Source organism: Sciurus vulgaris, assembly GCF_902686455.1.
Source record: "Sciurus vulgaris genome assembly, chromosome: 3".
NCBI classification, from domain to species: domain Eukaryota; kingdom Metazoa; phylum Chordata; class Mammalia; order Rodentia; family Sciuridae; genus Sciurus; species Sciurus vulgaris.
In genome coordinates, this window is record NC_136463.1 from 15,596,136 (window position 1) to 15,621,656 (window position 25,521).

The window sequence follows — 25,521 nt, forward strand, 5'->3', positions numbered from 1 at the left end:
ACCACAAAACTTTCCCCATGCCAATAAATGGCATACCACTGACTTTCCAACCAAATCCCTGGGGGCATCCGTGACCTTTATTCTTCAAACCAACATTTGTTCATCAAAAGCCCAAGATTCATTCTTGAATCTTCTCTCTTGTTCATACCCACATTCAGTCCATCATCAAATCCTTCTGCTTCAAAATACATTCTAAATGTGGCTACTTCACATGATCTCTACCATTATTATTCTAGTCATTTTTCATCTGTATTTCTGATTATATTCTTGATCATCTACACTTTATTATCTACACAGCCAGCAGACAAAGAGATCTTTTAAAAGATAATAAGCCCCCTGGGGAGTCCTTTCTATCTACCCTATCTAAAACAACTATTATCTCCATTTATCCCTTTATCCTGTTTTTTTTCCTTATAACCCTCAATATTACCTGTGATTTTAATATGTTTGATTTTTTTACTTGTTTTTTGTTTTCTTAATACGTTTTATGTATGCAGGGAGGTTGTATATCTTGTTCCCTGTAATCCTTAACCTCTAGAATAGTGCCTGGCATGCTGTAAGTCCTTAAGAAATGTTTGTGGGAATTATGTATAACCAAATTTAAAGGTTCATTTTTTAAAACCTATGAATTATTTAAGAATGTTGGAGCTAAAAGAAAATATTAAAAAATTCTTAGTTGAAGTAAATGAAGTATCCGGGGAGTTATTACGGGCCTCTATCCATGGAGACAATGAAATATGGAATCTGGAGATTAGAATGTATAGCACTTTTTACATTCTTTGGCATAGATGAGAAACTAAAAGTTATCTGGTCTACCCAAATAAATTTAAAATTTCTTTTGCAACTACACATGACATTATGAAAAAAATATATCTCAGGATAATATCACCTAAGCATACATTTGGTAAAAACAGAGACTGTGTTCCTTCCTGGAAGTTTTTTTTTTTTTTTTTTTCTCCTTTTTTTCTATTTATCTTTCATCTTTAACAATCCAACTACTGGGAAATAAGGAGAGATCATATACCCCCCACCCCCTTTTTTTTTGGTACTAGGGATCGAACCCAGGGGTACTTAACCACTGAGCCACATCCCCAGCCCTTTTTATTTTATATTTTGAGAAAGGGTCTCGTTAAGTTGCTTAGGGTCTCACTAAGTTGCTCAGGCTGGTTTTGAAGTTGCAATCCTACTGCTTCAGCCTCCCAAGCTGCTGGGATTAAAGGCATGTGTCACCATGCCTGGTTGGTTATGTACATTTTAGCTGTAAAGATGCATTTATGTTGATTATCCACATTCTTTAATTCAATTTACTTTGAGATTGATAATAAACATCTGTAAGGTAATGGCCAGGATAGGAAATATAGTTTCTGATCATGGAAGACAGAAAAGGTCAATAAATGGGAATAATACCAACGTCTGGGGAGAAGGGAAAAGAAGGAAATTAATGCAAGACTCTTTTCTGTATATTAGCAATTATTACAAGGGGGGTTACATCCAATGAGTGGGATGGGTGTATGTTTGAGATTTTAATATACACCCAAAGAGAGAATGATTTAAAAAGGCTGAGAAACATTGTTCCAAATCATGTGTAAATATTTAAAGAATGAGAGATCCCAGCAAGGTGCAGTGATTCATACCTGCGATCTCAGCAATTTTGGAGGCTGAGGTGGGAAGATCCCAAGTTTGAGGCCACCCTCAGCAATTTAGTAGTGTCAAAAAAACAGAAAAAAAGAAAAAAAAAAAAAAAAAAAAAAAGAGCTGGGAATGTAGCACAATGGTAGAGCATTCCTGGGTTCAATTCCCAGTACGCTGGGGGTAGGGGTGGAAGGGGAAGGACAGGGAAAGGGAGATACCAACTCAGGTACAATGAGAATAGTGGGGAAGGTAGAATCATTTATCCTTTCCTATTTCTTCTGACCGGCCATTAATTGATCAATGATTTAGCAGGGAAGATAATTTAAAGCAAATGACAACAAAAAAACCCCCTCATCTCCCAGTTCCAATAAATTTAGTGTAAAGCCCTAATATTTCCAATATTTGTTAGAGGAGGGCATAAACAGAAGTTCACCTTCATGCCACAGTAAAGTTGTTCAAGTAGAAGCAGAGGGAAGAACCGGACTCTGGACTGTAAATTAAACTGGATTTTGCATGGCATTTAATGGTAAAAGAATGTGAAAAAAAGGTCAAAGTACTAGGGATTTTCTTTGCATTGCTGTCCTCAGGACAAAGTGTAGTAAAAGGACTTTCTTTTCATGCTATTCTGAGGGACATTTTAATAAACTGAATGGGAATTAGAGAGTCGGAGAGTCTGCCCTCTCTAGATTTAACTCTTACTCTCTTTGGGGAATTATTCTTGCTAAATCTGTGATATGGTTGGTTTAGAAAGAGTCACTGCTAAGAGAACTAGGATCTAGAATTTTTTTCAGGTTAAGCCCTTTCCAAGGGAAATGATTAATGGTTCAAAAGCAAACAAACACATACCTGTAAACTGGTCCTAACTGTTACAATTAGTTTGAGCCAAGAAGGAAATTTTCCAATCATTTTACTCAGAAACGATACAATTGTATCCCCATAATCCGGTTTGTGAAATTCTGCTTCATTTAGTCCATCAATTAAAATGATGAAATCTTCATCTGGGATTTTTCTCTCTGAGATAGAAAGAAACAAATTACTTTATAATTACCAAGTAGATAAGTGAGTTCTTACTGGGTCTTTGGGTAGATATCTGCCTGGAAAAAAAAAAAATTAGAAAGACCTCTTACATGGTCTTGAATGCTCAGGATATGTAACTTCTTATAAAGACATGATATAATTCATTTAGTGGATTCATTTTTTTTTTTTTTTTTTACCAGATGTGAAAGCTTTTGTTACATATATGTATGTACTGTCACTTTTATAAATCCTCACACTATTAGTTGTGATACAAAGTATAAGTTAGGAGAACTTATACATAGAAATTCATTTTTCTCTCACACATAAAAAAGTTAAATAGAATGTGTCTTGGTTTTGTTTTTTTCTCTGAGAGCATTAAAGAGAAAACATAGTATCACATGTTCTTAGGGGAATTTCCCCAAAAAAGGTCTAATTTTCTTTTTCTTTTTGTGGTACCTAGAATTAAACCTAAGGGTGCTCTACCACTGAGGTACATCCCCAGTTCTTTTTTTTTAAGTTGCTGAGGTTGCCTTCAAATTTGGGATCCTCCTGCCTCAGCTCCACAAGTCACTGGGATTACAGGCATGCACCACCATGCCTGGCAAAAGGTCTAAATTAGTCTAAAAGTAGTATGTAGGACTACATGTGAATGTGCAGTGGGAAAGGAGGGATGGAGGAAAAGAGAAAAGGAACTGCAGCCCACAGACCTGAACCAAGGAGATTAGATCCTAAGATACTAACCGCTTCTAAGACAATACCCAAAGTAGCCTCAACAAGACTAGTCCTTTGTATGACCTTCCCAGGGGAGGAGAAGACATGTCAGAAAGACAAAATCAGATACCCATATCCAGTTCCCTCCTGGACTCTACCTGATTCTAAATTAATAAAATCAGTTTATCTTTAGGTCTAGGCTGTAGAAAGCAACTTAGTGAGATTTCAGGTTTCTACTCTCATTAAGTTTTATTGATCTTTTGAACAACATTCTACAATTAGAGTTTCAAAAAAATCCTGATTGAATGACTATTTTAGTTTAAGTGAATTATATTAAATCGAAGTTACTAGTTAGTAGGACCTTACAGGGAGGGAAGAGGGCAATAAATCACATATGAGAAATATGCATTTTTCTGAGGAAGAAGAAGAAAATGAGATTGAGTTCTGAATAGCAAGCTGTGGACTTCTGTACAAGATTGCCTCTTTCCTTTAAAAGAGTAAAAAACAAACTGCATGCTACTTTGATTTCACATTTGAACGTACACAGATATTTTGCAATGATTAATAAGACTTCATATATTTCCTTTAAAGCATAAGCTTTGTATAAAGGAACTTAATTCTGATATCCTAAATATTTTGTCAGCTCTCAAATTATGAAGAGTTTTAACTATTACTTTTTTTTCTTTTCATGTGTGTGTGTGTGTGTGTGTGTGCGCACGTGCACACGCATGTGCATGCGCATGCTGCACATTGAACCCAGGGCCTTGTGCATGTGAGGAAAGCACTCTACCAACTGAGCTATATTCCCAGCCCTAACTATTACTTTCATGTGGTGACATTTTAGGAAAAGAAATGAACTGTGGATTCCAGCTCTGTTAACAACAATTATTAATTAATAAAATGGCTTTATAGATGATGTAACACTACTGATCCTTCTATTTTCACAAGAACCCCCCGCTATTTTTTGGCAGTGATGGGGATCAAAGCTAGGGACATGCTAGGCAAGTGCTGTACCATGAGTTACAGTCCCAGTCTCCATTCTTTTTTTTTTTTTTCCTCTAGCCTTTGTATATAAGAGAAAAAAATTGACCTTTAACTTTCTAAGTCTGGCTTATTTCATTTAGCATGATGTTCTCCAGTTCTATCCACTCAGCAAATAACTAATTTCATTCTTCTTTATGGTGAGAATTCCCATTGCGTATATTTACCATATTTTCTTTATATATTCATTTGTTGATGGGTACCCATCAACAAGTTATGGTTCCATAACTTGGCTATTATAGATTGTGCTGCTCTAAACATTGGTATGCATGTATCATAGTATGCTGATTTTTCATTCTTTTGGATAAATACCAAGGAATGGTATACCTGGGTCAAATGATCCTAGTCTTCTGAAGAATCCCCATACTGCTTTCCAAAGTGGTTGTACTAACTTGTATTCCCACCAACAATGTATAAGAGTAACTTCTCCCCACATCCTTGCCAGCAATTATTGTTATTTGCATTCTTTTTTTAAGTTGGACCTTTATTTATTCATATGAGGTACTGAGAATCGAACCCAGTGCTTCACAACATGCTAGGCAAGTGCTCTACATCTGAGTTATAACCCCAGCCCCTATTGTTTGCATTCTTGATGGCAGCCATTCTAACTGGGATGAGATGAAATCTCAGTGTAGTTTTGATCTGCATTTCCCTAACTGACAAGGATGTTGAACATTTTTTCATATATTTGTTGGCCATTTGTATCTCTTTTCTTGAGAAATATCTCTTTAGATCTTCTGCCCATTTATTGAGTGGGTTTTAGTGTTTTTTTGGTGTTAAATTTTTTGAGTATTTTTATGTATTCTGGTTATGTATGAATTCCATTCAGAAGAGTACCTTGCAAAGATTTTCTCCCATTCTGTAGGCTCTCTCTTCACACTCTTACTTACTTTACTGAGTAGAAGCTTTTAAATTTGATGCCATACCACTTAATGATTTTTGGTTTTATTTCTTGAGCTTTAGAGTCTTATTAAGGAAGCTGATGCCTGCACCAATGTGTTGGCGTGATGCCACTATGTTTTCTTCTAGTAGTTGTATTGTTTCTTGTCTAATGTTTTCCCTAGTAGTCCCATTCTAGGACCTTACCTAGGTGCCTGAAATAATAATTTTGTAGATTGCAAGAGTAAAGAACATATCCAGTATCAAATTAAGAACTGAATCCTAATACATAAGATTCTATCACTAGTACATTGTACAGAAATTATTATAAATGTAAAAAGATTCAGATACTATTTTTATTTAGAAAATCTTCACATTACCTCTGAATTATATTTCTTTTAGTTGTGGTAATGAATGAGTTTCTCCTTTCATTTCATTGGTGGTTCAAGCAAAAGCCTACTGAGAAACTTTAAAAGTTTTTCATTTGTTTTATGTGTGTATATGGGTATGTGTGTTCTAATAACTACACTTATGGAACTAAAGTGCACTCTACCGATTGAGCTATCTCCCCAGCCCCAATGCTGACATATTTTAAAGAAAGTATGTAATCTGAAATCTAGTTTCTGACTGTAAATTTAAAGTGTTTTCCATTAGAAATGAAATTCTACCTTCAAAAAATAATCTACTTTAAAAATGATTCCAATAAAATTTATATATAGTGAATTGAGAAGAGTTTAACTGTACACTTCAGTGAGTTTTGACACATACGTACTCATGCAACCAATACCTGGATTGAAATGTAGAACATTTCCATCACTCCAGAAAATTCTCTCGGGTTCCCTTCTACCAACCTTCAGTAGGAAACAACCATTCCTTTGATTTCTATCACCACAGACTAAACTTGCTTCTTTTGCTTAATATGTTTCTGAAACTCATTTATACTGTCAAGTGTGTTCCTTTTTATTATCATGAAGTATTCCACTTCACAAATTTATGTTTATCCATTCTATTGATGGACATTTGGGTTGTCTCTACTTTTTGACTACTATGCATAAAGCTGCTAGACATTCTGTATAAGACTTTTTGTAGATATTTTAATTTCCTTTGAGTAAATATATAGGAATAGAATTGCTTTGTCATAAAGCAAATGTATATTTAACTTTATAAGAAACTACCAGTTTTTGAAAGGTAGTTGTGCCATTTTATAATCCCACCAGAAATAAATGAGAATTCTAGCTGTTTATCATCTTTACCAACATTTGATGGTCATTCTTTTTAATTTTACCATTTGAATGGGTGTGAACTGGTATCTCATTGTAATTTAAATTTACATTTCTTTGACAACTAATGATGTTAAACACTTCATGTCTTCACTGTCTATTAATCTATCTTGTTTTGTAAAATGTTTAAATCTTTATCTCTTTGAAAACTAGATTGTTGCCGGGGATGTAGCTCAGTAGTAGAGCATGTGCTTAGTATGTACAAGGAAGGCCATGGGTTTAATCCCAGGCACCAAAGGGCAGGGTGGGGTAGGAGACAAGGAAAAAAAAAAACCAATAAAAACAAAACCTTGTGCTAATTTTTTGGCTGGTGATGCAGCTCAGTGGCATAGTGCAGCCTTGTTATGTACAGAGCCCTGAGTTCCATCTCACACCACACACACACACACACACAAAATCAATAAATGAAAAATAAAAATAGGATTGTTTTATCATTTCACTATTGGCTTGTGTGTGTTCTTTAGGTGTTACGGATACAAATGCTTCCTCACACACATACACAAACATAGATAAGAATACTGTTTCCCTCTTTGTGACTTGTTTTCCCCTTTGTTATCTTTTGCTGAGCAGACATTTCTTAATTTTGATGAAATCTAATTTATCTTCTTAAAAAACATGTCTTAAGAAATCTTTATCCCTTCTGACTAACTTTGGCTTGAAGTCCACTTTATCTGATATAAGGATGGAAACCCCTGCTTTTTTACTGAGTTCATGTGCGTGGTAGGTTTTTTCCCATCCTTTCACCTTTAGTCTGTGGATGTCTTCAAGCCAAAGTTAGTCAGAAGGGATAAAGAAGGACATTTCATACTGCTTAAGGGAACATAAATCAGGAAGACATAACGATAGTAAATATTTATGCCCCAAACAATGGTGCATCCCTGTACATCAAACAAATCCTTCTCAATTTCAAGAATCACACAGACCACAACACAATAATTCTGGGCGACTTTAATGCACTGCTGTCACCACTAGATAGATCTTCCAAACAAAATCCAACCAAAGAAACCATAGGACTCAATAACACAATCAATAACCTAGACTTAATAGACATATATAGAATATTCCATCCATCAACGAGCAGATACACTTTCTTCTCAGCGCACATGGAACCTTCTCGAAAATAGACCATATGTTATGCCACAAAGCAGCCCTTAGGAAATGCAAAAAAATAGAGATACTGCCTTCTGTTCTATCAGATCATAATGGACTGAGAGTAGAAATCAATGACAAAGTAAAAAAAGGAAATTACTCCAACATTTGGAGACTAAATAATATGCTATTGAATGAAACATGGATAACAGAAAACATCAGGGAGGAGATTAAAAAATTCTTAGAGGTCAATGAGAATGATGATACAACATATCAAAATCTCTGGGACACGATGAAAGCGATACTAAGAGGAAAATTCACTGCATGGAGCACATTCCAGAAAAGAATGAAGAGTCAAAAACTAAATGACCTAATATTACAGCTCAAAGCCCTAGAAAAAGAAGAACAGAATAACAGCAAAAGTAGTAGAAGACAGAAAATAATTAAAATCAGAGCTGAAATCAATGAAATTGAAACAAAAAAAAACTATTCAAAAAATTGACAACAAAAAGTTGGTTCTTTGAGAAAGTAAACAAAATAGATAAACCCTTAGCCACCCTAACAAAGAGAAGGAGAGAGAGGACTCAAATTACTAAAATACATGATGCAAAAGGAAATATCACAACAGACACCACTGAGATACAGAACATAATGAGAAGCTACTTTGAAAATCTGTATTCCAACAAAATAGAAAGTACCAAAGACATTGACAAATTTCTAGAGACATATGCTCCTCCCAAACTGAACCAGGAGGACATACACGATTTAAACAGATCAATATCAAGCAATGAAATAGAAGAAGCCATTAAAAATCTACCATCCGAGAAAAGCCCAGAACCAGACGGATTCTCAGCCGAGTTCTACAAGACCTTCAAAGAAGATCTCATTCCAATACTTCTCAAAGTATTCCAGGAAATAGAAAAGGAGGGAACCCTACCAAACTCATTCTATGAAGCCAATATCACCCTTATACCCAAACCAGGAAAAGACATATCAAGGAAAGAAAATTTTAGACCAATGTCCTTGATGAATATACATGCTAAGATCCTTAACAAAATATTGGCAAACCGTATCCAAAAACATATTAAGAAAATTGTGCACCATGATCAAGTGGGGTTCATTCCTGGAATGCAAGGATGGTTTAACATCCGTAAATCAATAAACGTAATCCATCATGTCAATAAACTTAAGGATAAGAATCATATGGTTATTTCAATTGACCCAGAAAAAGAATTTGACAAAATACAACACCCCTTCATGCTGAAAACACTAGAAAAAATAGGGATAGTAGGAATATACCTGAACACTGTAAAGGCTATTTATGCTAAGCCCATGACCAACATCATTCTTAATGGAGAAAAACTGAAACCATTCCCTTTAAAAACGGGAACAAGACAGGGATGTCCTCTTTCACCACTTCTATTCAACATTGTCCTCGAAACTCTAGCCAGAGCAATTAGGCAGACTGAAGAAATTAAAGGGATACGAATAGGAAAAGAGGAACTTAAACTGTCACTATTTGCCGATGACATGATTCTATATTTAGAGGATCCAAAAACCTCCTCCAGAAAACTTCTAGACCTCATCAATGAATTCAGCAAAATAGCAGGCTATAAAATCAACACGCATAAGTCTACAGCATTTTTATATGCAAGCGACAAAACAGCTGAAAGGGAAATGAGGAAAACAACTCCATTTGCAATAGCCTCAAAAAAAAAAATAAAATACTTGGGTATCAATCTAACCAAAGAGGTAAAAGATCTCTACAATGAAAACTACAAAACACTGAAGAAAGAAATTAAGGAAGACCTTAGAAGATGGAAAGATCTCCCATGTTCTTGGATAGGCAGAATTAATATTGTCAAAATGGTCATACTACCAAAAGTGCTATACAGATTCAATGCAATTCCAATTAAAATCCCAATGATGTACCTCACAGAAATAGAGAAAGCAATCATGAAATTCATCTGGAAGAATAAGAAACCCAGAATAGCTAAAACAATCCTTAGCAGGAAGAATGAAACAGGGGGTATCGCAATACCAGAACTTCAACTATACTACAAAGCAACAGTAACAAAAACAGCACGGTATTGGCACCAAAATAGACAGGTAGATCAATGGTACAGAATAGAGGACATGGACACAAACCCAAATAAATACAATTTTCTCATACTAGAAAAAGGTGCCAAAACTATACAATGGAGAAAAGATAGCCTCTTCAACAAATGGTGCTGGGAAAACTGGAAATCCATATGCAACAAAATGAAACTAAACCCCTATCTCTCACCCTGCACAAAACTCAACTCACAATGGATCAAGGACCTTGAAATCAGACCAGAGACCCTGCATCTTATAGAAGAAAAAGTAGGTCCAAATTTTCACCTTGTTGGCTTAGGATTAGACTTCCTTAACAGGACTCCCATAGCACAAGAAATAAAAGCTAGAATCAACCACTGGGATAGATTCAAACTAAAAAGCTTTCTCTCAGCAAAGGAAACTATCAGCAATGCGAAGGGAGAGCCTACAGAGTGGGAGAATATCTTTGCCTCTCATACTTCAGATAGAGCACTAATTTCCAGAATGTATAAAGAACTCAAAAAACTCTACACCAAGAATACAAATAACCCAATCAACAAATGGGCTAAGGAAATGAACAGACACTTCACCGAAGAAATCTACAAGTAATCAACAAACATATGAAAAAATGTTCACCATCTTTAGTAATAAGAGAAATGCAAATCAAAACTACACTAAGATTCCATCTCACCCCAATTAGAACGGCGATTATCAAGAACACAAGCAACAATAGGTGTTGGAGAGGATGTGGGGAAAAAGGCACACTCATACATTGCTGGTGGGACTGCAAATTAGTGCAGCCACTCTGGAAAGCAGTGTGGAGAGTCCTTAGAAAACTTGGAATGGACCTACCATTTGACCCAGCTATCCCACTCCTCGGCCTATACCCAAAGGACTTAAAATCAGCACACTACAGAGATTCAGCCACATCAATGTTCATAGCGGCTCAATTCACAATAGCCAGACTATGGAACCAACCTAGATGCCCTTCAATTGATGAATGGATAAAGAAACTGTGGTATATATATACAATGGAATATTACTCAGCTATAAAGAATAATAAAATTATGGCATTTGCAGGCAAATGGATGAAATTGGAGAATATCATGTTAAGTGAGATAAGCCAATCTCAAAAATCCAAAAGAGGAATGATCTCACTGATAAGCAGATGATGACACTTAATGGGTGGTGGGAGTGGGACAAGAATGGAGGAAGGAGGGACTGTATAGAGGGAAAAGAGAGGTGGGAGGGGTGGGTGGGAAGGAAAAAATAATGGAATGAATCAAACATCATTACTCTATGTAAATTTATGAATATGCAAATGATATGCTGTTAAAAAAAAGAAATCTTTACCTATTCTAAGGTCTAAAGATATTCTTTTATGTTTTTTTCTATTAGCTCTAGAAAGTATGCATTTCTATGTCAGCCTATTATCCACCTTAAATTTATTATTATATACAATGTGAGGTAAGGATTGAGATTTGTACCCTCCACATATTTATTCAATGGTTCAAGGACCATTTGGTAGCAAGAATTATCTTTCCCAAATTGTCTTGAAAGTTTTGAGAAGATTTAATAGAGTACATTTATGTGTAGGTCTATTTCTGGACTTTCCATTCTGTTCCACTGTTCTATTTTCTAGTCCTGTGTCAATGGAGTGTTGGAGCTGACTCAAGTTGGCTCATGAGAGCAGCTAAATTTTTACACCTCGAATCAGCTCTTCAACTCTCAGCTGGTTGTCACTTAGTAAAATAGCACTGCCTGTCATGATTATTGTAGTAATCTGTAATGCTGTGAGTCTTGAAACTAGATATTGTCAGGTCTTCCAACTTTTTTCTTTTTCAAAATTGTTTTGACTATTCTTGATCCTTTGCTTTTCTAAAAATTGTCAATTTTTAAAGAAAAACCCTGATGGACTTGGAATTATGTTGAATCTATAAACCAGTTTGTAGAAAAATTGACATCTTTTAATCTATCCATGATCTTCCAATTACTAAATTCTTTAATTTCATTCTGCAATGTTTTCACTGTACTTTCTCTGTGGAGGTTTTTATAGCTTTTGTTAAATGTATGCTTAAGTAGTACATGTTTTTTGGTGCCACTGAAAATAGTATTTCTTACAGTTATCTAATGCTATATCAAACAGTTAAGGGTTATGTAAATGGACAGGGCTGAGAGCTCAAACCATTTGGAAGCTTATTCATTGATCTATTTGGTGTCAGGTCTGAAATGACTTGAAGACTGAAATAGTCAACTGGACATTCCATGTCATTTGCACTTCCTCACAGTGGTGAATTCAGGGTAGCCAGACTTCTTACATGGAAACACATACCTCTAAAAGGATGCATTTCACTAAACAAGAGCAAAGCTGCATGGTCATTTATGACCCGGCCTCAGATGTCACAATGAATCACTTTGCAGTATTCTGTTAGCTGAAGTAGTAAGAAGCCTACCCAAATACAAAGGGAGGAGATGTAGATTCCAACTTTCAATGAGAGGAAAGTCAAAGATTTTGCAGTCATATTTTAAAACTGGCACACTACTTTTAAAATTTCGCTTTTCAATTTTTGTTGCTGATACATTGATCTTATAATTCAAAGTTTTGTACTTATTAGTTCTAGTAGGCTTTTTTGTGTAGATACCCTAGAAACTCTATACAGAAATCATGCTTTCTTCAAATAAAGAATTTTACTTATTTCTTTCCAATCTTTATATTATTTGCTTTTTTTTGCTTATATTCTCATTGTGTTAGCTTGGCTCACCAATGGGATGTTGAAAAAATTACTGAGTAAGAGAACATTGTCCTAGTCTTGATCTTAGGAAGAAAAGAGTCAACACTTTGCCATTAGCTATATGTTTTTTGGAGTTGCCCTTTATCAAATTGAGTGTTTTTCCATTCCCAGTTTGCATAGTTTTTGTATTAATTGGTGTAGGATTTTGCCAAATGCTTTTTGGCATTTATTAAGATGACTGTATGAATGTTCTCTTTTATTCTGTTAATATGAGAAATCACACTGATTAACTTTGAAATGTTAAACTAACAATGCATTCCTGAACAAGCAAGATGAATTAATTTGCTATTAGTTTTTTTTTCAGGATTTTACTACTGTGGTCATGAGGAGTACTGTTTTATAATCTTTTCTTATGAGCTACTTATTTTGGTGTTAGCATTATGCTCGCTTAATAAACTGTGAAATGCTCCCTTCTTTTCTGGAAACATTTGTAAAAGACTGATACTTCTTTAAATGTTGAATGTAATTCATCAGTGAAACCATAAGAATCTGTAGTTTCCTTGGTGGGAAGGTTTTCTGTTTCTTTTAAATTATAATTAAATGTAACAGATATAGTGCTATTTAGATTTTCTATCTCTTCTAGAGTCACCCCTGGTAGATTGTATTTTTTTTTTTTTTTAAGAATGTGTCCACATTAGGTAATGTTTTGAATTTATTGTTATAAAGTTAGTTATAATAATTTCTTACTTTTAATATTTTTAGGAATTACAGCGATACCTCCTTTTAGTTTCTGATATTCTCTCATTTTCTTAAAAAGCATTGCTGGAATTTATCTATTTTTCTATTAATTTTAATTTCAATATTTCTATTAATTAATTAATTAATTTTCTATTTCATTATTTTTTGCTCTTGTTTTTATTATTTCCTTCTTTCTGCTTACTCTGGGTTATATCCTTTTACTTTCAATCTGTACTTTCATATTTAAATAATTTCTACTTTCATATTTAAATAATTTCATATAGAAAATATATGGTTGGGTCTTACTTTTTATACAGTCTGACAGTTTCTGTCTTTCAATGTGTTTAGTCCATTTACATTTAATGTAATTATTGATATGATTATGATTGATTTTAAGTCTACCATTTTGCTTGTTCTGACTTAATTTTTTTTTCATTTTTCTTCCTGACTTCATTTGGGTTAATCAAATAATTTTGAATGTTTCAAAAACTGTTTTCAATGATTGCTTATGATGGTGATTTTTAAGGGTGAATAAAAACAGGAGAATAAGATGAAATATTTAAATTCACTTATAATAGTATTTGACAACAGGGGTATCTAAAGCTGATTATAGAGACCTAAGTGAGTAGTAGATGTATTTTGTAACAAAATTCTAAAACATATGGAATATGGTTGAGAATCTGGAGCTGACTCTGTAAAAGTGTTTGTATATTCTCTTTGAAATACCCAGTAGGTGTAGATCCTTGTATCATAGCACTTTCTTAAGATACCCCTGCATATTAGCAGTTTCTAAGGTCACTTATTTGCTCAAAATTTATTTATTAAAATGTCTTATTATGTTCAAGGTCAGAGAACCACTATGATGAATAAAAGTTGAATAAGAATAAAGTTCTTGGACCTGGGAATACAGCTTAGTGGTAGAGCACCACTAGCATGTGAAAAGTCCTGGGTTTGATCCCCAACATCACACACACAAAAAATCTTAACTTCAAAAGTGTACAATTCAGTCAAAGGGATTAGTAAGTATAGAAATAACTAATTTTTGTGCAGTGCAAGCAAAGTATATCTGGCACAGAGTCGTGTTTGTGATAAAATTTTAAATTCTTATTATACATAGAGCAATGTGTTGAATATCATAATTGAAGTATTTTAAAAAAGATCTAATGGCAATTTGGAAGGACACTGTTTCTGACTAGAGGCTGGAAGGTGAATCAAGGTGTCTCATGAGAAAGGTGGCATTTAAGCTGGTCTTTGAAAGGTAGGTAGAATTCTGAAAGTCAAGAGATGTGAGGAGAAGGCATATTAAGAAAAGAAAACATTGAGGGCCTGGGGCTGTGGCTCAGTGGTAGAGTGCCTGCCTTGCATGTGTGAGGCACTGGGTTCCATCCGCAGAACCACATAAAAAAATAAATAAAGATATTGCGTCCATGTATAACTAAAAAATTTTTTTAAAAAAGGAAACATTGAGTGTATATGTGGAGAAAGAAAATGTAGGGAAGTATTTAAGTACTAGTGAATATTTTAGTTTACATGTAAGCATAGGATTCAAAAGGATAAAAGCAAAAAAATAAGGCTGGAAAGTAGGCTGGATGCAGACTATCAAGCACTGAGACTATGCAGCTACAGATTATTCAGTAGGCAACAGGGAATCATTAGTTTTTCTTCTTTCTGGTACTGGGGATTGAATCCAGGGGTGCATTATCACAGAGCTACGTTCCCAGTACTTTTTTAAAATTCTGAGACAGGGTCTTGCTAAGCTGCTTAGGGTCTCTGCTGAGTTGGTAAGGCTGGCCTTGAACTTGTGTTTCTTCTGCCTCAGCTTTCCAGGTTGCTGGGATTGTTTTCTGATCTGGGAAATTAAGTGATCAGCGCAACACTTTATGAAGCTTTATTTGAAAGCAGTACATAAATCCTAGAAGATTGGAGAGACTGAGGAAGAGCTCCTCCATCAGGTAGGCCATGAATGGTTGGGAAGTATGCTTAAAAATGAATACCTTAGTTGATCTGGTGGCACGTACTTGTAAGACTGAGACAGGGGGATCACTTGAGACCAAGAAATTGAGACAAGCTTGGGTAAAACAGTGAGACCTAGTCTAAAAAAAATAAAGGAATCACTTTAGCCTTTTATGGTACCCACGCTTGGCACAGTTATAGCTTTGGGCTGTTATGTTCAGCTATGAGTAGTCAGGAATTTTTATCCCAGTCTGCTGTACAAATTTTTGTGATTTTCTAAGTATGTTATGATGTGAAAGAATAGAGAATACCAGGAAGAGGTAATAATGATATAATGTTATGGGTAGCTAAATAGCTCTTGGGGTAATGATGGTAGGAACAAATTTGAGAAAAATGGATGTGAGAAACAATGAAGGCAGAATTAACAGGATTAGAAATTGAGTGAATGTATAGGAAATAAGCTTTAAATATTTAGGGAAAAATTTTCCAGTGTTTAAAAAGGTGTAAGGCATGATTAATAGGCAGAAGAAGAGGTAATACAAATAGAGATAAACGTTATCAGATTTTAGACAAAAGAGAAATTTGATGTCTAGGTAATCAGCATCTGAGTAAAGATGATTAGCATCAACTAAAGATGATGGCCAGGATAACAGAAATTATGAACACATATAGTACTTTCAAAACCTTTGAGAAAGGTATGTAAGTCTTTTGGGAGTAAACAGGATCCTTCAGGAATCTCATGCTTACTCAAATCCTTTTCTTCAGCTTCTAGCACTGAGAACACAGTGTAAAAAGTATAAGGAAGAATGCACTGGAAGGCATGTACGGTCTTTAAGGAGATGGCTCTCCTTAGGCTCTAATGTACACTAGGGCTGCAGAGGGAAAACGGAGGAGAGGCATGAGCATGAGTAGGAGATAAGAGTCCATTTAACTTTGTTTTCACTTAAAAAAAACCTTTCCTGATATAATTTATGGACTATGGAATATCCTTATATCTTTTAAATACTTTTCATAGTGTATTTCTAGTATGAACACAAGGTTGTACAACCATGACTGCTTTACCTGAACTGAAGGGGTAATAAAAATATTACATAAAGACTGGAGAGTTTCTAACTATAGAGACTCTACAACACTGAGTTGGAACCACAAACTTCATAGATTTATTTTAACTTCACAGAAAGGACTGGAAGCTCTACTATGATTAGTGTAAGAAAAATGAATTACATTTAAAAATCGAAATAAAAAAATTTTTAAAGGAAATAGAATTTTTAAAGGAATTGGTTTGTTTCCAAGTAAAATCTTGTATCTGTTACTGTATCTTGCAGGACATTAGCTATAGATCATTTAGTTTTGTTAATGTGATAAAAATAATCATTTTTATTTCATGACCCAGGTGACCTGGGGCTCCTTTTGTCTCCTTGAACCTCTTCTGTACCTTTGTGGAGATTCTCCAGGGGCTCCAGGACTCCTCTCCGAAAGGAGGCCATGGGGTCTTGAACACAGGATCGAAGGCTCAGCATGCTCTGCAGGTGAGGCTCCCGAAGAAGCTGTTCCCTATAAGCTGTCAGCTGAGGTGAACGGCAGAGCAGAGCAGCAACATTGTGGACAAATTCTGGTACCAGGCAGGTGTAGGCATTATCTGCTTGGCAATAGTGATAGGCAACTACCTACAAATGGAAGATGAAAATACAAACTGGCTTATTAGTGGCAAAAGCAATGGCTAGTTATTTACTATATAATGGTTATTATATGATTATTCTCTGTCTTCTGTCTCTCCATTTTCTCAATCTTTACAAGTACAAATGAAAGCTGCTAACTCAACTGCCCGATTTATATAAGATCAGAAATCTGACATGTTTCTATTGTATACATAGGATATCACAACCCCAAAATTAAAATTTATAAATTAAAAATTAAATTATCCTTTTGGATCATAAGAAATAGGAAAATATGAAGCAAGATTGAGATTCAAGATGTATATTAATAGCACTAACATTTACTTACTCAGCACAGCAGTGTAGTATATCTAGTCTTGCAACAAAACATTAGGAACAAAATAGAGAAAAATCACTTTAGTCTCAACAAATACATAGACTTATGTCGTTTTTTGATTACAGTTATGTTATAAACTAAGTCTCACAAAATAAAATAATCCAGATTTTAAAATCATCATTAAATATTTTCTGAGAACCCAAACACAGAAACAAAGAATATCAGAATTAGATAAGTGAGCAGGAAAAGGGTGAACATTTTGTTAGATGTGGGTCTTAAATTCAAAGAGCTTAAAAAAATTTATGTCTTAATAACATCTAGAGGCTAGGCTGACTGGCTGGAACCTAGAGCTTTAGGTTCTATTTTTTTGTTTTAAATGTGCAAAAAGTTCACTCTATATCTTTTGGTTGTTCCTTTTGGCTTAAGAGCAAGTACAGAGGGTGATTTTAATCTAGACCACCTTTCTGGCTCATTAATCACCAAGAAAAAGTGATGGGACTGTGTAGAATATATGCCATTGGCAGGGGAAATTCAGTTTGATGTATGGAAAGAATTCGACAGAGTGCTCTCATCATGAGTGAGCAGTAATGTCAGCCACTGTCAGCACTGTTATCTCTACTCTCCTCCTTGCTCATCAGCTCCATCTGATAGTTCTGTATATGCTGTTTTTTTTTTTTTTTAAGTTTTTAGATTTGTGCTTATGGACAATTAAAACTTGTCTCAGTGGCATTCACGGATATACCACTGAAACTCCAGTTCTTTAATCATCTCTTGTACAACAGTCATATATCGAAGAGTTCTGCTCTGAAAAGGTTCCTGATCTATGAGTATGGTCATCTTAGCTCTTCAATGCATGCTGGAACGTAAGCACCTGAAATCCTTCTCATTAAACATAAAAAAATCAAATAATTCAGGCACTGTTGCTGCACATATAAAGTCAGAGATAGAAATTGCTTGTGAGTGATGAAGTCTGACCACAATATGGAAAATGAAAATCGGAGATTATATTTAAAAATTTTCTATTCTTTTCTTTAGGTAGATCAGTCACTACTTTATCAACATATTTTAAAGACAATGTAAAGAAACCCAAAGAAAAACCTTGTCAGTAATTGATCTGTCCTCTCAATAAACAGTGAATATCAGTGGTTATTGTCTACACGGGATACAATTTCCACTTGATAAAAAAAGCAAACAGCAAAATCAATATGAATTGTCATCATATTTTCCTTCAATTGATTCCATATGTCAGGGCTAAGCACAGTTCAGCAAATAAGGTATAACTGATCCTTTACTCAAAGTAACAGGGTATCACTTTAAAGATAAAAATTATTTGTGTACACTTGGCTGAACAGTTTCATTTTAACAAAGGTCAATGCTAAAGTTGCATTTTCAGTGGCTACTTCTCTTTTAATTTTAAATATTTCTTTGGAATTCCAAATGTAAAGTCTTGATTCCTTTGCAAATTCAGGCAGAAAAACCTACATCTTCCAGAGATTTGCAATGTGGCTCAAAAAAGGTTATTTACCAGACATTTCAAAGTAGTTATGTAGTATGTATACGTACATACAATCTATCAAAAGCATTTATACTTCCCCCAAATTGTCTACTGATACTACTCATAACTTTTCCTATGTATAAAACCAAGCCTGGCCTGATGTACGCCTGTAATCCCAGTTACTCATGAGGCTGAGGCAGGAGATTCCAAGTTCAAGGCCAGCTTCTGCAAATTAGTGAGACTCTGTCACCAAAAAAAAAAAAAAACCCAAAAATAAAAAAAAAACCAAAACCAAAAAACAAAACAAAACAAAACAAAACAAAAAAAACCAAAAAGAGGGCTGGGGTGTAGCTCAGTGGTAGAGCACTTGCCTAGCATTGATGAGGCTGTGGGTTCAATCCCCAGTACTAACACACACACACACACACACACACACACACACACACACACACACACTCACACACAAAAACCCAACAAGTCTGGAAATGCAGAATTTTTTTTGAAGTCTCTTACTTTACCAGTGCTCAGTCATAGATTTATAAAATATTCTCTACAGTTTTAAGGAAGTTATCATGTCTACCCATGTATAGTCATTATTATTACAACTTCTTGGGAATGGCTTAGAAGTAGTCTATCCCCAATAAGTCAGTAGGTAAAATCTTTCTCCTTAGTGAATTCTTACTTTTCAAAATTACTTCTCTAAAATTCATTTTTAGCTATTATCTTTCTTATATATTAATATTTTTTCATCTTGTTTCCTTATTTTAAATATATCTTTTATTAAAACAACATTATACCAAATATATCTGACTTGACTAGAGTTGTATTAATTCTTTGGAAGACACTGAATAAATTTTATGTACTTCTGTGGAAGAAGAAGCAAAGAGGAATGCTGGTGGGTGATGTAGACCAATGACTGGAGAACAGCCTTGTATGTGAAATCTTTTCTTTAAATGCTGTGTCCAAAAAAATATAAAATTTATCATTAACATCATCAAAGGAATTGAGTAGTTGCCAACCTACTGGGCTTTTGTTTGAAAGTTCCAAGCCTTCAAATTCCATAGATCATTTTCTATTGCAAATGAATAACTGGGACAGGATTAAGCTAATCTCTCATTTTAGAAAGGGAAGTTTTGAATATCTAGGATTCATTTGGACAGAAAAACTTAGTTTACATAACTAATGTTTGTAATTTAACTTCTAGAAGTGCAACTGTCCTTCCCTCAGGCCTGCTCTCATGCTCTTAGGCCATGTCTCCTTTTCATCACTCTGCTGATGTTCTTCTCCCTCACCACTGCCAGACTGACTTCCTAATCAGTACAACCTGCAGCAGTTAAGTTAATGTCTGGTTTTTAATATTTCTAGGGACCCGGAGGCTCATGGTAAATAAATACTTTCTCTTGTCCCTTAATTCTGATTCTAATCTTCACTCTGGAACTAGATGCTAAGAACAGTCCCTAGGCTTAGGTTCTGCCTCAGTCTCAGTGATTTTCCAGTTTGTAGTTCCTTCTTTTTTTCTTTTCTTTTTTTTTGCAATAGGACTTTATTTTTTTATTATTATTTTTTTAATTAAAAATCATAAATTTACATAGGGCAATATTGTTTGATTCATTCTGTTATTTTTTTAGGACTTTATTTTTTAACTTTGTACTTTTAACTAATTTTAGACTTACAGAAATGTTGCAAAAGTAGTACACAGAGTTTCCTCACCCAGTTTCCCTTATTATTAGTATCTTATTTAACTACAGTAAAATTGTCAAAGCCAGTAGATAAACGGGGCACAATATTATCTAAAGATGTTATTCAAATTTTAGTTTTCCTATTATGATCTTTTCTTTTTAGGATTCTATCCAGGGCCCTAACAGCATTTAGTTATTTCTCCTTAGACTCTTCTTTATCTGTAAGAGATCTTCAGTCACTCTTTTTACAGTCTTGATATTTTTGAAGGGTATTGATCAATTATTTTACTGAATGTCTCTGAATCTGGATTTTCTCAATGTCTCTCAAATCTGATGTTCTCCAATGATCTGAAACTGTCTGGGTAGGAATACCACAAAAACTGTGTTGGATCCTTTTTTGTGGATTACACCAGATAGGGTTCTTAATGTTGTCATATTTTGTTACTGGTGAGAATGTCCTTCTTCACTTGGTTGAAGTTAAAGTTCTGCCAGGTTACTTTCTTTTTGTGTCTGACTGAACCCAGAGATGCTCTACCACTGAGCTACATCCCCAGCCCCTCCCTTTTTTATTTTTAATTTTGAGATAGTCTTGCTAAATTGTCCAGGCTGTCCTTGGATTTGTGATCTACTGCCTCAACTCCTAAGTTGCTGAGATTATAGGTGTGCGCCATCATACCTGGCCTTTGTCAGGTTTCTTGACTATAAAGTTGGTCTTCCTTTTTGTAGTTAAAAATATCTTGGAGAAAAACAGACATGTAGACCAATGGTACAAAATAGAAGACACAGAGACAAATTCACATAAATACAGTTATCTCATACTATACAAAGGCGCCAAAAATATACATTGGAGAAAAGATAGCCTAGTCAATAAGTGGTTCTGGGAAAACTGGAAATCCACATGTAATAAAATGAAATTAAACCTCTATCTCACCCTGCACAAAAATTAACTCAAAGTGGATCAAAGACTTAGGCACTAGAACAGAGAGCCTGCACCTAATAGAAGAAAAAGTAGGCCAAATCTTCATCATGTAGCCTTAGGACTTGACTTCCTTAACAAGACTTCTAAAGTGCAAGAAGTAAAATTAGGAATCAATAAATGGGATGGACTCAAACTAAAAAGCTTCTTCTCAGCAAAGGAAACAATCAATAACGTGAAGAGAGAGACTACAGAATGGGAAAAAATCTTTGCCACATGTTACCTCAGATAGAGTACTAATCTCCAGGATATATAAAGAACTCAAAAAACTTAACACCAAAAAAACCAAATAACCCAGTCAATAAATGGGCTAAGGAACTGAACAGATACTTCACAGAAGAAGAAATACAATCAATCAACAAACATGAAAAATGTTCATCATCTCTAGGTATTAGAGAAATGTAAATTAAACTACTGTAAGAGTTCATCTTCCTCCAGTCAGAATGGCAATTATTAAGAATAAATCATTAATAAGTGTTGGTGAGGATGTGAGGAAAAAGGTACACTCATACACTGCTAGTGGGACTGCAAATTGGTGTAACCACTTGGGAAAGCAGTATGGAGTGTCCTCAGAAAACTTGAAATGGAACCACCATTTGACTCAGCTATCCCACTCCTCGGTTTATACCCAAAGGACTTAAAATCAGCATACTACAGTGACACAGCCACATCATGTTTTTAGCAGCTCCACTCACAATAGCTAAACTGTGGAACCAACCTAGGTGCCCTTTCACACATGAATGGATAAAGAAAATGTGGTACACATACACAATGGAATATTACTCAACCTTAAAGAAGAAAGAAATTATGGCATCTGTAGGTAAATGGATGGAGTTGAAGTATATCATACTAAGTGAAATAAGCCAATCCCAAAAAACTAAAGGCTGAATGTTTTCTCTGATAAGTAGATGCTGATCCATAGAGGGTGGTGGGTAGGGAAGAATGAAGGAACTTTGGATTATGCAGAGGGGAGTGGGGTGGTAGGGATGGGAAGGACAGGAGAGTGAGACAGACATTATTACCCTAATACATGTATGAGAAATTTTTTTTTAAATTAAAAAAATCTTAGAGATATTTTTCAAATTGAGCAAATCCTGTTTCTCTTCAAATTTCTACTCATTAATTTTAGTAATTATCAATGGATCTTGTTTGTACCAATTATTGTTATGTTTGCTTAATAATGATTTTCTATTTCCCTCTTTCATTCTACATTTGTTACTAAGAATTCTACTGGAAGAAGGAACTGTTTCTTTCTCCCTACTTATTTAATTATTTTATTCTATTGGTTACAATCCAATTCAATTTTGTTACTCAATTTGTTTCAGTTTAGTTCACTAGGATTTCTCTTAGATGGGTTCCTGTGTTCTTTCAAGAAGTCTCTGGGAAGGCTTGGATTGTAGCTCAGTGGTAAAGCACGTGCCTAGCATGTGTGAGGCACTGGTTTGGATTCTCAGCATCATATATAAATAAATAAAATAAAGGTCCACTGACAACTAAAAAAATATTTTAAAAAAGAGGCCTCTGGGAAGAGTAATGGGTTGGGTAGGGTGGTGTCCTTTAAATACAGGGGGCTGTGATATTTATTGAGAATATTTTTTCGTAATATTTTTGTTTATTGATTCTCTTAAAATAAAAATAATAAACATTACATGCTGACACCTAAGAAGATATTTTTATGAAAATAGCATTTTTCAAAACAAAAATTTCAGAAAGAAAAGTGTCATTGTTTTACATTTTTGCAACAGACTCATAACTGCATTCAATATATTGCAATAAATTGCTTTAAGTAGATGAGGAAAGTCAAGTTATATATGTATATATATGACTATATATAAAGTCTATTCTCTCTCCACATGTATACCCATATGTAGCTAGAGAAGTGAAGGATGGTTTAATAACCATTTCAGGAAACTGCAGACATTCTTCTTTGATACTATGCTAAAATTTAACAAGAGGTAGATTTAAAAAATTATTACTATTATTTTTAAAAATTTATTCTAATTAGCTATACATTACAATGCATTTATGCACTTTGATATCATACATAAATGGGGTATAATTTCTCATTTTTCTGATTACTATTATTTTTGATTGACAAATCTTAAGTATATGTTGATGGAATACAATGTAATGTTTGGTATGTGTATATAATTTGGAATGATTAAACCATGCTAATTGATATATCAATATATCACACTATTCTCTTGGTTATTTTGTTGTCAACCTTCTGTGCAGTTGATCTCAAAATGTGTTTCTTTTATCTGAAATTTTGTCCTCTTTGTTTAACAATTCCCCATTCTCTCTTTTTCCACTTGCCACCTGCAGTCTCTGTTAACCTTCATTCTACTGTACTTCTAGGCATTCGACTTCTTTGGATTCCACATATAAGTGAGAACATGCAGTATTTATATTTCTGTGCATGGTTTACTTCACTTAGGATAATGTGATTTAGATTCAGCTATGTTGTTTTTAGAAAGGTTGAATAGTATTCCATATTTTCTTTATCCACTCATTTTTTTTGTCTATTTAAAATATGTTCTTTTTAGATAGACACGACACGAGAGTGTACTTTGACATAATATACATACATGGAGTATAACTTATTCTAATTAGGATCCTATTCTTTGGGTTGTACATGATGTGGAGATTCACTGTGATGTATTCATATATGTACATAGGAAAGTCATGTTAGATTCATTCCACTATCTTTCTTATTTCTATTCCCTCCCTTCCTTTCATTCCCCTTGTCTAATCCACTGAACTTCTGCTCTTCCCTTCTCCCCTTGTTGTGCATTAGCATCCGTGCATATCAGAGAGAACATTTGACCTTTGGTTTTTGGGGAATGGTTTATTTCACTTAGCATGATAGTCTCCAGATCCATTCATTTAGGGGCAAAAGTCATAAAGTCATTCTTTTTATGGATGAGTAATATTCCATTTTGTATATATACCACAGTTTTAAAATCATTCATCTGTTGAAGGGCACCTAGGATGGTTCTATAGTTTACCTACTTATCCACTCATTTTTGATAGACAATTAGGCTGATTCTATATCTTGGATGTTGTGAATAATGTTACAGTGAGCATGGCAGTGCAGATATTCCTTCAATATATTGATTTCAGTTTCTTTGGATATATCCAGAAATAGAATTACTGTATCATATGGTAGTTATATTGTGAGGTTTTTTTTTTTTTTTTTTTTTTTTTTTTTTTTTTTGATGGGAACAGGGTGGGGAATGGGGTGCTGGAGATTCAAACCAGGGCCATGGGCTCATTAGGCAAGCATTCTACCACAAAGATACAACTACACCCCCAGGCTTGTTTTTAGCTTTCTGAAGAACTGCTATATAATTTTCCATAATGGCTATACTAATTTACACTCCCATCAACAATGTGCAAGTGTCCCCTTTTCTATACAGCCTTGCCAATATTTGTTATCTTTCACCTTTTTGATAAAAGTCATTCTAAGAGGTATAAAATCTCATTATGGTTTTAATTTGTATTTCTCTAATGATTAGTGATGCTGGGCATTTTTTATGTATCTTGTGGCCATGTGTATGTCTTCTTTTGAGAAATGTCTGCTCAGGTCTCCATTAGTCAGCTCTCTGTTATTCAAATACCTGAGATTACAGAGAAAAGGTTTACTTTGGCTTGAGGTTTCAGCTCATGATCAACTGGCCTCACTGCTCTGGTCCTATGGGAAGCAGCACATCATGGTAAAGTGCACAGTGGAACAAAACTGCCTGTCTCATGGCCAGAAAGCCAAAAAGAGAATGAGGAAAAAGCTGGGGGGTCTCTGTCTTTAAGAATATAGCCACAATGATGGAAAGACCTTCCTCTTGAAAGTTTCCACTATTTCCCAATAGTTACAAACTGAGGACTGGGTCTTTAATATACAGGCCTCTGGGGGACCTTGAGGTGCCAACTACATAGGAACGTTCTTTGCCCATTCGTTGTTGGGATATTTTCTTGCTACAGAGTTAAGTTCCTTATGTTTTTTGGATATTAAAGCTTTATCAGAGTATGGTTTATATACATTTTTTCCTGTTCTGTGGGTTCTTCCCATCGTTAATTATTTCCTTTGCTGTGTAGAAGCTTTTCATTTGATGCCATCTCATTTGTCTGTTTTTGTTTTTTTTTTTACCTGTGATTTCAGGGCATGTTGTGAATATTTTCTTTCAATTTATTAGTTATCTTTGACTTTGTTTCTAGTGCTTTTTTTGGTCATACA

At 34.6% G+C, this 25,521-nt stretch overlaps 1 protein-coding gene across 12 annotated transcripts in view; it reads right to left on the bottom strand.

The window, feature by feature from the left end:
- TANC2 (tetratricopeptide repeat, ankyrin repeat and coiled-coil containing 2) overlaps window positions 1-25,521 on the bottom strand; it is a 554,326-nt gene that overhangs the window by 75,856 nt on the left and 452,949 nt on the right. For all 12 annotated transcript variants that reach the window (XM_079134934.1, XM_079134933.1, XM_079134942.1 and 9 more), the window contains 2 exons: window positions 16,584-16,815; window positions 2,479-2,645 (listed from right to left, as the gene is read on the bottom strand). In XM_079134934.1, the coding sequence (XP_078991060.1) occupies window positions 2,479-2,645; window positions 16,584-16,815 (399 nt within the window). The remainder of the gene's footprint in view (window positions 1-2,478; window positions 2,646-16,583; window positions 16,816-25,521) is intronic.